Below are 14,272 nucleotides of genomic sequence, written 5' to 3'. Positions count from 1 at the left end.
TTTTAGGTGCTCCAGAATTCCAGTGTTTCTATTATTAATCTTACACTGCTGTCATTCGGTTATGTAATACAACTGAATCATCCATTACATCTGCAGGTAGTTCTCCTGTTGGTCAGTGGTTTTGAATTATTAGGTTCAGAAAAGTTATTTATCCATCCATCTATCTATCGCCAAAAGTATTGGGACATTCCTCCAAATCATTGAATTCATGTGTTCTAATCACTTCCATGGCCACAGGTGTAGAAAATCAAGCACTAGGCATGCAGACGCTTCTACAAACATTTGTGAAAGAATGGGTCCCTCTCAGGAGCTCAGTGAACTCAAGCGTGGTACCATAATAGGTTGCCACCTGTGAAATTTCCTCAATATTGTGGTATTATTTCTATAATTACTAGTGATATTATAACAAACTGGAAGCAATTGGGAACAACAGCAACTTAGCCACAAAGTGGTTGACCCCCTAAAAATCACAGAGCGGGGTCAGCGCATGTTGAGGCGCACAGTGCGCAGAAGTTACCAACTTTCTGCAGAGTCAATAGCAACAGACCTCCAAACTTTGTGCGGCCTTCAGATTAGCTCACAAACAGTGCGTAGAGAGCTTCATGGAATGGGTTTCCATGGCCGAGCAGCTGCATCCAAGTGTAATGCAAAGCGTGGGATGCAGTGGTGTGAAGCACGCCGCCACTGGACTCTAGAGCAGACATGTTCTCTGAAGTGACCAATCACGCTTCTCGGTCTGGCAATCTGATGGACGAGTCTGGGATTGGCGGTTGCCAGCAGAACGTTACTTGCCTGACGTCATTGTACCAAGTGTAAAGTTTGGTGGAGGGGGGTTATGGTGTGGGGTTGTTTTTTAGGGGTTGGGCTTGGCCCCTTAGTTCCAGTAAAATGAATTGTTAATGCTTCAACATACCAAGACATTTAAGAGAATTTCATGCTCCTAACTGTGCCGGAGCAGTTTGGAGATGGCCCCTTCCTGTTCTGACTGCGCACATGACTGTGCACCAGTGCACAAAGCAAGGTCAATAAATACATGGATGAGCGAGTTTAGTGTGGAGGAACTTGACTGGCCTGCACAGACAAAAAGGTAGAAAACCAATGCTCTAGTTTGTCAATTTAGGTTCAGAAATATTAAGGTTTTGAGTGGTATGCTTGTTAATTTACAGGTTAAAATGTATTTGGTTAATTAAGTCAGTTTATTCTAAGATAGAACTACTTTTAGATACAATGATTACTATCACTTATAGCTTAGTCACTGATACATCTTACCATAAAGAATCTGATAATACATTTTACCCCACAACTACCATTGTGTGGAAATGCTTAATTTAATAATTCATGGCTAGAATATGGTTTTACACAATATATCAACATAAATTATATATGAACTGCTTAAAGCTGTATAGAGGGCTCTTTCTAAATAAATGATAATCTGAAAAAAAATGCAAATTTAGGGGGGTGAGACAGCTTACCTACTGACACATCTTACCCCTCTCTCCCATATGAATCTCGATCAACCTCCATATTTTGGATGCTTGTTTCCACCATGGAATAAGAAACAAAGAAACTTTTTTTTTTTTAGACTTCTCACAGTCTTTTTCGCTCACAATTGGTAGTTTATATCTTGCAATTCTGACTTTTTTCTGAGAATTGCAAGTTTCTAATAATTATAATTGTAAAAAAATACATTCTAATTGTGAGTTTACATCTCACATTTTCGACTTTCTCTAATTTTTTGAGTTTCAAGTTTATATCTCACAGTTCTGACTTTTGTTTTAAATTAAAAGACACAATGGCAAGGGGAAATTTCTAAATTGTTAGATAAAAAGTCACAATTACAATTATGTGTTTTAGAAAGTATTCTGAATTTTTCTTCTCAATTGTTACTTTTTTCTCAGAATTTACATTTCACAGTTTTGACTTTCTCAAAATGTTTCTCAACCCCCCAGAAACAAATCCAAATTTTGTGATAAAAAGTCATAATTGGAATTCTGAATTTGAGCATATAGAATTCTGCATTTTTTTTCTCAGAATTGCAAGTGATACATTTCTAATTGCGAGTTTACATTTCACAGTTTGACTTCTTTCTCGACATCTGAGCTTTTTCTCAGAATTGCAAGAAAAAAAATCTTCCAAGTTTACATCTTACAAATCTGACCTTTTCCTCAAAATTCAAAGTTATAAATTCACAATTGCAAGTTCACATCTTTACATCTCGCAATTCTGACTTTTGTTTCCTCAGAATTGCAAGAAAAAAGTCGCAACACGAAAAAGGTCAGAATTGTGCGGAAAAAAACCCATTGCAATTACCTTTTTCATTTATTTAGTGGGGGATCCACAGATTTTATTTATCTGCTTCATTTTGTATGTAAATGATTTAGTTATGATTTCCATTCTTCTCTTGTGCTTATCACTTATATTATTCACTGTCACAAAACTTTAGCCCATCCAGTTTCCAGCCAGACCTCTCTCAATTCAGATTATTTTACACACATTATTGGACAGTCGGCTATGTTATATTGGTTTAAAATACAGTAGGCTATGTGTGCACGGATTAGAAGATAAACTCGTTAGGCAGGCAGGACGCAAGTACGACGTGGTGACGTCACGGATATGCTAATTGACGCATGACGCTATTCTTTACTTTTTGAATAGGCTTTAGCTACTTTCTTAAATAGTTGGCAACACTGGCTGGACCGCAATACCACGGACTGACCTGCGGAAGGCGCTCGTCCGCGCGGGGCTCATGTCTCTGCTCTGAATACTCGCTCTTTCCACAGCACGTTGTCTGTGCGGCCTCGACTTCCTTTTCTGTGCAGATTTCATGGCGAGTGATAGCGGGGAAGAGTTGATTCACCTACCGTGACCACACTGACCCGTGCATCAACCTCCAGAGACGCTTTTTCGGGTGAGTGGGGTGCGTTACCCTGCTTCTGGACTACCTTTGACACGTTACGGACATCAGACTCGCGGTTGTGTGCGCTGTGAGACTCCAGTGTGTCATTATGACTGTATCTCTCACACTCTGTGTGTGTGTTTAATGTTTGGTAGCTCAGTTAGCAACCAGTCTAAGCGCCTTTCTCAGTGTGTATTCACAGTTAGAGAAGCTAAGCTATAAGGGATTAATATAGTTATAAGGGCGATAAAAAACACAAATAGGCTCTTGTTTTCCTCTGCGTGTTTTGTCTAGTGGGTTTGGAGGTTAATTGTGTAGTCATTTGCATTGTGTCTTGCTGCATGTGCTAATTAGCTAGCGCGGCGCTAACTGGAGAACTTGAAGCGAGCGAGCGGCGCGACAAAACTACATCGCAGCCGCTAAAATCAACGAAACTGCGAGCTTATTCCGTTAAACGCGACTGTTTGAGACCGCAGCCGTTGGTCTCGCGCGCGCTGAGTTCTGCAATCTCGCGAGCGAAGAGCGCTCGAGACGCGGCGACACGACGCTTGTCATGATTTATGGAGGTTTCGCTTCATTTATGTGCTCTTCTGTAGTTTTTAGTGTCCTGAGCCACTCTACACACTCAGGTTTGTTCGTTGAACATCACGAAAGAGAAATAACCAAGCGAAATGAGACAGAAGTTAACAATCACGAAGTTATCGTCTGCTGAGTCAAAACATACATCGTCAAAACATAACATTAACGTTACATGCGAAATATTCTTGATTCTGAGCGTGTTCGTTTTACGGATATTTTGATTGGATCAAACTGTTCACTGAAATGGCCTGCAGTAAGCGAGTTTAAAACGGTATTAACACTACAGCATTAATGTTAGTTGAGAAATGGGCGTTTTTCCTCTTTCAAATGCCTCATCATGATATAGAAGTAACTAGGTTTTCTTATGATTTTAAGTGAAAGCCAGTTTTCTACGCTCTGCCCCGGTTCATAACTAATGCTTGTTTGATGTTCTCCCCCTTCAGCTGCCATTATAAAGACCGTGACGTCAGCAGAGTATTTGATTGGCTTTGACATCATCAGGTGGGTTCTAGTTTCATTTGACATTTTCCCAGAACTATTTTTAAAGGGTACATAACACAACACAGTTTCTGCCAGTCTCATGTTAATCTTGAGAACATATTGAGTAGTATTGCATCCTCCATATCTCCAAAGAGTTTTTTAGTTTTATCAGATTTATAAACGATAGATACGCTGTACAGAGTATTTCCGAAAACAGCCGAACTCATGGAGGTGTGCAGTGGGCGGAGCTAAAGGGTCATATCTAGTCACACTTTCAGAACTCCATTGCTAGCCTGACAAGCCAGACCCACATCAAGATGTTTGGTCTGGAAACTCACCATTGACAGGGCTCAATCTGAGGGGCGGGATAAACGGTTGTCTTTCAAACTCTTATTGGGTAGCGCTACAACCAACCAGAGCAACGAAGAAGGTGAAGCGGAGCTAGTTGATAGATTAAACTTTCGCCCTATCCGGTCGGCAAAACTCAGAACACATCTTCCTTTTTTAAGAATGATTTCAGTGCCATTCTTTTCTCAAAGAAAAGCTTAACTCCAAGTCTTCCAGAGTCGTGGCAAAAGCCGATTCGAAAGACCGCCGTTTTCCAGCTTCTTTATTTTCAAGTAACACGCAATGATCTGCCATCAATATGTTAAGCCCCGCCCACCAACTATATACATGATGTGATTGGCCGGACCAGAGTTTGTTTTTTACAGCTCAGAAGTTTAATGAGAGTTGCTAGACGACACTCGTGGCAGATTAGATTTGCTCCGGCTAGGGTGCGTCTAGATTTCTAGGCTACTCCATTGCTGCTCTGGAATAACAAACTGCATCCAGTGTTATTTGAGAAGCTGAACCAGGTAAAGCTTCGAGCGGGATTTGAACCGGCGTTACCTGCACGAGGGTGGGGAAGTTAACAGGGATGCTAAAGACAGCTTTCTCTTTTCTATGAGCTGAAGCGTGACGATGACAATCAGACGATTGCGACAATATATGCTTTGTGTGTTTTTCAAGCCATCTCAATGTAGGCTATTTATTAACAATAAAGTAGGCCTATATCATATGAATAATGCAGTGCTAACTGACAGCTTTTTAAATGTTTATCTACTGCTCACGAAAGCTGCATTTATTTAATCAAAAATAAAGTTAAAACTGTCATATTGTGAAAAACCATTACAAATGAAAACAGCCTTTTTCTCTGTGAATATATAGTAAAGTGTAATTTATTCCTGTGATCAAAGCTGAATTTATCATCATTACTCCAGTCTTCAGTGTCACATGATCCTTCTCTAAAAACTCTTTACATTTGATTTTCATGAAAACGCATCCCAGAGAATGATCTACTCTGTAACCATCTGTTAACTACCCCTAGGTTCATTTCTCACCAGAGTTGTCCTTTAACAGTGTAAGTCATAATGCATTAAATAGCATTGAAACCCAACCTTGCTTTAACAATCAGGTCATTTGTGGGGTGGAACAACCCTCACCGTGAAACATTTCTAGAATAAATAGTATTTCACACCAGATGAAAGGCATGATGCTTTAATTTTCCATTTTTAGGTAGTCAATGTGCTTTTGTTCTGTATCTTAACCTGTGATATGGATCTCTGCAGCTATTTTAAGGATTTGGGTGGTTTCTGGACTGAACGCTGCGCTGTGCCCTCTCTCTCCCTCATCGTGTTGTGGCCGTAGCTGGTCTTACTGAAAAACTGCCAGTCGATGGCTCTAATGGACAAACACAAAGTGAAGCGGCAGAGACTCGACCGCATCTGCGAAGGTGAGAAGATGTAACCATATTAGATGGATAAGATATATCTTATTGACTTTCAACATCAACAACCCAAATCTCTTAAATTAAACAAAACAACATTTGCACCCAATTTACCTCCATAATGTGACCACAGTTAGGGTGGGACTGGGTTTGATTGGGTTATGAAGATTGCGTTGCATAGTTATCAGTTCTCCACAGACACCTGTTTGTTAAATTAAGTTGAGCTATTATATTTTAATGAATGTAAATGGGTCATTTTTGATTTCATGTTGACTTTAAGTGAATCCTTGCATCCACCACCATATACACAGGCCTGAAAAGCATTGTGTTTTATGTCTTAAGCTGAACTTCAAAAAGTGATATGTACCATGTCATTTAGAGTTGCCACTATAGTTAGTCAGTTTTGCCTTTGCTTTAATTATTGGACTGTTATGTATTAACCTAAATGTATCGTCCAAATGTTTGTGTGTGTCAGTGTACTATGTGAAGTTGTGAAATGACAAACACTGAGTAAATGGATGGGCTATATGGTTATGTGAATGTTTGTGTGGCAGGTTATGTAGTTGTTAGACATTTTGAGCTCTGTTCTCTCTTATCTTTTCTTCTTCCTGTTTGGGCATGGGCGGCTCAGGCAACACACACTCACTACTGTTATTAAAAAACAGTGCCTGTGTGTAAATGGCACATTAATAAATGAATGAAACTCCTGTCCATTTTCTGCCACTTACATCAAATATATTGAAAGCTAGTTTTCTTTAGATTTGGACAATATAGTCTCACCTCTTAAAGTCCCCATGAAATCAAAATTAAATTTTGTTTTGGCTTTTAGTATGAATATTTTGGCCTTACTGTTATCTATAAGCTAGTGTGCTCCAAAACCGACAAACTGCGCATTCATAAGTGTTCAAAACTCTGGCAATATGGATCACTGATTTTGATGACATCACTCTGCACTTCAGCTTCTCATCAGATTTTCTGTCCAATCAAATGCCCTCTATAATCTGAAGCGTCCCACCCCCTACACTAAATAGGCCGACGCTGTGGCTGAAATCAGTTTTCTACATGGTGAATAGCACAGTGCACTATCCAGGGGGACAGTGTAAATATGCTTTCTATTGAGGTGAATGAAGTCTGGATTCACATTAGTGTCAGGCAAACCACAGCAGTGTGCACACAGTCTGCTCTGTCGCAAAGACACGACAGCACAGTGTGCAGACCAGAAACCGTATCGGACCCATTTAAATTCTGCAAAGAAACTGCACTGATAAGTAGAAGAGAACACCAGTGCCATGCACCAACATAAATTACACACTTTTTATGGCATTATTATGTTCACTGTTTTGCTTTAGAAACATTTGGGTAAATCTTTTAAACCGTGCCTGTCTAATTGCGGCTCTGGCTGAGCTGTGATAGAAAAACGAACCACTGTTGGCTATTTTAAAGGCGGAGCATTTCAATGTCCTGCCCTGTGTTCCTGTTTCTGTGGAAATTACAACAACACGCTAGGGATGCAACAATTATTAGGAATGTAATGATTCACTCAACTCACGATGCGATACGATTCCCAATTCTGATTTCGCAAGACGATTTTCTCACAATTTTTAAACAAAATTAGATTTAAGACATTATAAAATAAGCATCCTTTTATTTCTCAGACAAAATTCTGCATATTTCTTTGTAAAATGGTGATCTTCCAATCAGGGACGTGCACAGGATTTTTGAGGGGCAGTTGCTCTGACCTAAAAAATATGCCCTAATAATCAACAAATTATAGGAGGGAAAATCATGTACGCATTTAGAGAAAGAGGTGGTCAAATAAATACCTTGTTCTGCAATGCGTCTGTGGATGTATCCTCATGCTGGTCTTTCTCTGGAAGAGGAAGAGCCATTGTATCTGTTGCTGTGAAATAGGGATGCTCATATTGACCGTTTAACCGTTAACCGATGAGCACTGTTGCATTGTTGCAGCCATTAAAATAGTTCAGTTTTGTTTTTAATGTCAAACTAGTTATATTTTGTTTATTTGTTAAGTTAATTTAGAAGAATATTAAGAGCAATTTTTTGTTCGTTAAATTTTAGTTTTAATTTTTTTAAGTGACGACTAAGCGACCAGCGGCCGACAGTGAGTTAACCACGTTCAATCAATTTAGCCTCTCAAATCACCTCTTGACTTGTCTTGCCTATTAGGGCTGAACGATATGGACAAAATTTTATATCTCGATTTTCATGCCAGATATCTCAATATTGATACAATACGATATGACTACCTGTTCAGTAAAAACCAAGCATTTCTCAGAAAAATAAAAAGATTTAAGCTTACATTTAAAAAATTTGTGTCAGAAAATGTATTGTTTTTAAGCCTTTTGCACATACGATCACACAGGTGTAATAAGTCTAGGCTGGTCCCTGGAGCGAATGATCAAGTGCATCACGATCGACTGCTAAATTCAAATGTTGAATTTAGCCAGAGACAGACGCGCTTAGAGCTGTCATACCACAACTTTTCAGTGTTTTCAACCACATACTGTTTATTTTAGTTTTCAAACATATAAATTCACAGAAGTACAAAAAAAAAATCATTTAGAGTTTGTAAAATACACACTGATGTCTATGGAAGAGGTAATAATAATCCTTTTCATTGTAATTCGACACGTTTTATTCATATCAGATAAATTACACACATTGTGTAAGTAACTTCAATGTTTACTCTATTCTATTCCCAGTTCACCAGCCACTTACTTTTAAGTATTTTGGGAGAAGTGGATGAATTCACGTGTTGTAAACATAGTTTGTAAATCCAACAGATCCGATTCGCTGAACTGCGTCTGAGGCACAAACTAACACGGCGGCGCCCATCGCGCATACAGCTCAACTAACGCGATCATTATTAAGGGGTTTAAACAACAATATACTTCCACTTGCATGTATTTGACAATCGGAATATCAGATATTTCATGCCATAGCTAACACGTTTGTGAATATTCTGAATAAAAAAGGAAAACTGACAAAAGCAGATCATCATCCATTCAGCGCTGTTGCTGCTGCAGTGTGTCACGTGACAAGCAATGACACGTCGCCATGGAAACGCCCCCCCCCCCCGCAATATAGTTCCCACGTCCCTGGTAAGTGTGTGCGCGCTGGCTTTAGCGGCCTATTCAAGGGCACTCGTAAAACTGATGTTTGTTGTGACTGCCAGAGTTGTATGCAGGGCGAGCGCGGTGAGGAGAAATCTATATATCGTCGATATTGTTGCTTTTTTCGATATTAATATCTTGAAAGTTCATATCTAGATATAGATACGATAACGATATATCCTTCAGCCCTATTGACTATAATAAAATCCATAGATATAACACTTCAAGCATCCCAATGATCACATGTAGCATCACATGTAGGCTACTAGGCCTACTATAATATTACCTCCACAGTAAAAGGCATTTTTGACGAGCTGAGGCAGGCTGATCTACAGCTCGCAACGCCACTAAACAATCTAAACAAATAATAAAATAATATGCAGTTTGTCTTATCTACCTTACACCTCTGCAAAATGAATATAAATCAGATCTTCAATTCCCGTGGTATAGCCTATATTTAACGGTGTTCACAGCAATGAAAGCAAAAGATTCAAGATGCATTTTATTCAGCAGCTCATTTCAAATTCAAAGATCGCAATATGAGAGAGCGACCTAAGCACTGGTAAGATCATTTATTCATTTGTATTGAAGATGATTGTGTTTTTGAGCATCTGAGACTTATTTTAAGTTTCATTTATGGCCATATGCGTTGACTTGCTTTACTCATTTGCGGCTATGCGTGTTGCAGTAGCACCATCATATCTATCTGACTACAACATAACACGCTCTCACACACGTTTACTTTTTAACCATTTGCCAGGAGTCAAATTTACACTTGTGGTTTAAACAACCAGATACATTTACACTTGCTTACAAAATGCTTTCAGACCACCTTCTAAATTGATTTGTTTAATGATCGGAATTAAATACGTCTCAAAAGAATCCCGGAAGGCATTTAGCCCTACTCCTGGTCATTTCGTAATCAGATAGATACCTGGTCAGAGAAAGTGAATGAAGGAACCAGTTGTAAAAAAGCCATTACTGTTAAACGTGCGCTGCTGTTGGACTCTATAACCCTGTGCGAGCCATGTCCCGACAGTCGCGTAAGCTATTATAGTCTCATGTTGTTTCCATCAGCGCAGCACATCGTTTCTTTTAATTAATAAAATAAATATAAAATGAAGGGGAAGCCTAAAAAAGGTCAGAATGCCGGCCAGCGTTTAGGTATGACGTGAAAATTGGCCCGAAGCCCGGCCTGTAGGGTGTAAAAAAGTCGGGACCTGTCGGACTCGGGCATAAATGTAGGGCTCTAGTGTGAATCTAGGTTCTGTTGTTGAGCTGTTCTGTATGTTCTGCTGTTTGCACATTAAAATAAAGACATGAAAAAAGTCTTTTTAACGTGCCACAGACACTCGTCAATTTTATTTTTATGTAATGCCAATTCATTATTATAATCTTACCAGTTAAGGGTTAATAATCAATTAATAAGCATCGGTTGTCGGTCGGGAAAATTCACAGAAATGAGCATCCCGCCTGTGAAAACACCGATGCTTGTGATATCCATGGCAACCGCCCTCGACGGCGTGTTGGGTTGCAAATCCGCCGGTCAGTGTGGTTTGGCCTGTTATCTTTTTACATGCAGGTGGAGTTGACTGGACTGGAGCATCTCACTGTGGTGGTGATTAGTCATCAGAAATGCTGTCACACTTCCGATTTGAATGAGTCAACTCAAACTATGCGCTTACCGTTGCCATGCTTCTCTTTGACAGTGCGTGCACACGTGCGCTGACTGCGCTCGCGCCCATCTTCCATATGAATAAGCTGAAATCATTTGTTTATTTCGCTCTTCTTCACGCTAGTGTGCATGCAGTTTGTAATGCTAGCTACGACTAGAAATTCAAACGTGCTTCCGCTGAGCCAGAGATGACGCACTCAGTGCTTTTCATATATCAGGGCTTGAAATTAACGCTTGTCCGCTTGTCTGGGACAAGTGGATTTTTTTGAAGGGACAAGTGAAAGAATTTTACTTGCCCGACGGACAAGAGCCTGATTAAAACAAAAAAATAACTAGCGAATCACCAAAATGCAAGAATGATTGTGCATTAATTTAGTGTAAGTGGCGATCAATAGTGGATAATGTATAATGAACTGACGATAATAAGGTCACGCTGTTGACGCTCGTGCAGCCTCGAGGAGAAATCGCAACACTAGAGAGTTTAAGCTGTTTCCTGAATACCATCACAACTGAAAATGACACTTTCATATGACAGTTCCATTAACAATTAAATAACATTCCCTTACATTTACATTCACTTAAAGTCACTTACATTTTAGATGCAATATTGCGTGCTTTTCTTCTATTTCAGCAGCGAAAATAGTTTACAGCAGAACCTTAACGTGTCTCACAGCAACAAATGTGTTACTGAACGATTCAGTGTTTGAATGAATCGTTTGAATGAACGACTCAATGGCTGACTCATTAAGACTCACCTACTGGAGGTTTAGTTTCATGTTTAAACATTTTTTTTACAGTTTATGGTTTAAACATACTTTCCAACATGTCTTATTTGTCTATTCAAAACTACAAATCTTAAAACATTATTTAAAGAAGTTGTAATTTTTCAGTGTAAATGATTTAATTTTATTGTTAACAGCCTTTATTGTCTTAATTTAATTTAATGTATTGATCAAATTTAACAATATAAAATTAAACCTGAAGCATAGCCTATATTTAATAAGATTAGGGGGAAAATGCCCTTTATAAAAGGTAAAAATATCACAAATTTGAAATGATTCAATAAAAAAATAACAATTCACAAATATGCAGATTTAAATATATCAAAGCTGATTGAGCACTGGTGAGAATATTGCTTCAGAATAAATTATAGTAAAACACACACACACAAAATTAAAAAAAATATCGAACTTTTTTCTGGACAAGCAAATTTTTTACTCGGGACAAGTGAATGAAGGATTTGTTTGCCATTTTGCCCTGACATTGTGCATGAAACAAGGTTTGTTCTTCTCCCATGTTCACTGGCCACTTCTATGTATATCGGGGAAAATTGAGGAATTTTCGTGATGAAAACAGATCCTCCGAACTCATTGCGCGTTATCATCTAACATGATCATTATAAAGATGTTTAAACGACAACACATTCACTTCCACATATTTGCAATCGGAATATATCATAATTCATGCTATAGTTAACAAGTTTGTAAATATTTAAAAAAACTAAATAAACGCAATGCTTATCTCTGTACTGTATCTGCATGATGCGGCATGGAAAAATACATTTTAAAATAACATTGTTTTAAAACACAACCTCACGCTGAGGGCTCAGCTGACTGCCGACTCCAGGCGTTTCTTTGGTGGAAGTAAAGCTTTGCTGTTCGGTCCCTCTGCCACAGTTAATCCAGTGTGCACAGTATTAGCCTCCTTGTCTCCAATAAGCACGGCACTTTAACCTTGTGCACCGCTGGTGTAACTTTATTTTAGTTTTGTGCAAGTTGCAACAGTTCAGTTCTGTGCAAAAAACACTTGGTGTAGAGCATTTACATTTAATGGTCCCACTTTATATTAGGTGGCCTTAACTACTATGTACTTACATCAACAAGTAAGTACAGTGTACTTATTGTGTTCATATTATTGCAAAACACTTTAGCTGATATTGAGTGGGATACGGGTAGAGTTAGGGACAGGTGTGGTGGAAGGGGTCAGTTAAAGGGTAGTGTTATGTGTAAGGGAAGTGATAGTGTAATTATAACTGTAACTACAGAAATTAATTACATGCTGGTCATTTAGAAAATGTAAGTACAATGTTAAAACATGTACACAAGTCCATTGTATCAAATGATTAATTGCAACGTTATTACATAGTAGTTAATGCCACCTAATATAAAGTGGGTCCTGTTTAATTAACTGTGCCGTTTTTAAGCGCGTTTAATTGAGAAATCTGTTAATCGCTGCATCCCTACAACACACTGAATAACACTGTTTTAAGGCACCTCAGTGAGCCCTTAACTCTTTTTCCGCCAGCGTTTATAAATAAAAAATAAAAATAAAATAAAGTTGCCAGCCACCACCAGGGTTTTTGACAATTTTCAAAAAAATTGAATAGCCCTCAGCATCTGAGCATGAAATCTGTCCCTGGGAGACTCGCTATAGGAGACACAGCAGAGAGAAGTAGATCCGGCTACAATGTTCTTCCACTAGATGCATGCAGTTCTGTTTATTTAGCGCCAACAGTTATGAATTGCTATTGTTCCGAGTATCGGCATGATTTAAAATGTGATACTGATCTTGTACAAAAGTCCAATAAACAAGTTGATATTAAGTAACAATGCTTAGCCACCATACTGTCTATTTCGTGAAAATCAAAGCCACACCAGAACTGATGCGCATCTCCAAGAGATTTGATTCAAATGAATCTGTATTTTGAACGATTGAATGAATGACTCGCACATCAAGACTTGCTGCCACCTACTGGTGGTTTTAATTTCAAATTTATGCTTTGCATTAGGGCTGTGCGATATTGAAAAAAATTCGATAAGCAATATCTTCTAAAAATAATGCGATATTCGATATGCGATACGATATTGCTGTGTTTAAAATCGTAATTTAAATTATATAAAAACAATTATTTAAAAACTGTGAATGAAACAATTTTTCACATTCTTTCTGAGAAAAGAAAGCATCGCTACAACTTCTGAAAGTGACCAGATCGTTCACGTTTCGGTGTGCGTGTCAGACAGCGCGAGACTCCAAGTTATTGCTTTTCGCAAATTATTGCGTTTAATAACTATTTTTAATGTCAAGAAAGTCACATTAGTTAGTCGTGTGCCCAGTCTATTCTCTGCTCTGCGTTGACCCAAAACGTACAGTTTTAACAATGTTGAAGTAGCCTATTAAAATCATTCATATATTGCGTGCCTTTGCGATATGCAAATTGCTATATGTACATTTGCGATATATTGCAAAGCCCTACTTTGCATAGACTTTTTATTTAAAATATCAAGCTTTCAAAAGTTAAATTTGTACATGTTTCTAAATTCTAAAACTTGTGTTTAAAACATTCATACAACATTTTACCCATGAGCTGCATTGGATACTCACATGTGTAAGTGTATCTAAATCCCACTTCAGATAGAGCTTCTTCTGCAAAGACAGAGCTTTTGATGATGATCTTATTTGATTGGAAACAGTCTAATTGTTTTAACTGAATTTGTTTAAATTAACAATTTAAAATAACAAATTTTATATTTTAATTGTTAGGGATTTTTAATAAGATTAGAAAACATTGCTCTTATAATGGTAAAAATCCCCCTGGAATTTAAAGGGACAAATATCGTCCTGTAATGGGAAAGTGCGTTGGAATTGGGATGTGTGTTATTGATCAGAATGTGCTCCTAAATTTTTGACTGCTCCTAAATATTTTTTATTTGAAGTACAAGTGCTCCTCAATAAAAATGTTA

General features: G+C 38.2%; 1 protein-coding gene across 2 annotated transcripts in view; it reads left to right on the top strand.

Moving 5' to 3' along the window:
• Nucleotides 1–2,161: 2,161 nt before the first annotated feature.
• Nucleotides 2,162–14,272, top strand: part of LOC137093182 (C-terminal binding protein 1) — a 45,642-nt gene continuing 33,531 nt past the window's right edge. Inside the window, exons 1-3 of one of the 2 annotated variants that reach the window (XM_067457928.1) lie at nt 2,162–2,908; nt 3,919–3,976; nt 5,566–5,729. In XM_067457928.1, the coding sequence (XP_067314029.1) occupies nt 5,672–5,729 (58 nt within the window). In that variant the 5' untranslated portion in view covers nt 2,162–2,908; nt 3,919–3,976; nt 5,566–5,671. Of the gene's footprint in view, nt 2,918–3,918; nt 3,977–5,565; nt 5,730–14,272 lie in introns of both variants that reach the window. The other variant, XM_067457929.1, reaches the window with a different exon arrangement.

This window comes from Pseudorasbora parva, chromosome 11 (genome assembly GCF_024679245.1).
Source record: "Pseudorasbora parva isolate DD20220531a chromosome 11, ASM2467924v1, whole genome shotgun sequence".
NCBI classification, from domain to species: domain Eukaryota; kingdom Metazoa; phylum Chordata; class Actinopteri; order Cypriniformes; family Gobionidae; genus Pseudorasbora; species Pseudorasbora parva.
Note: the sequence above shows the minus strand (reverse complement) of the source record. Positions and strands in the feature narration are given on the sequence as shown.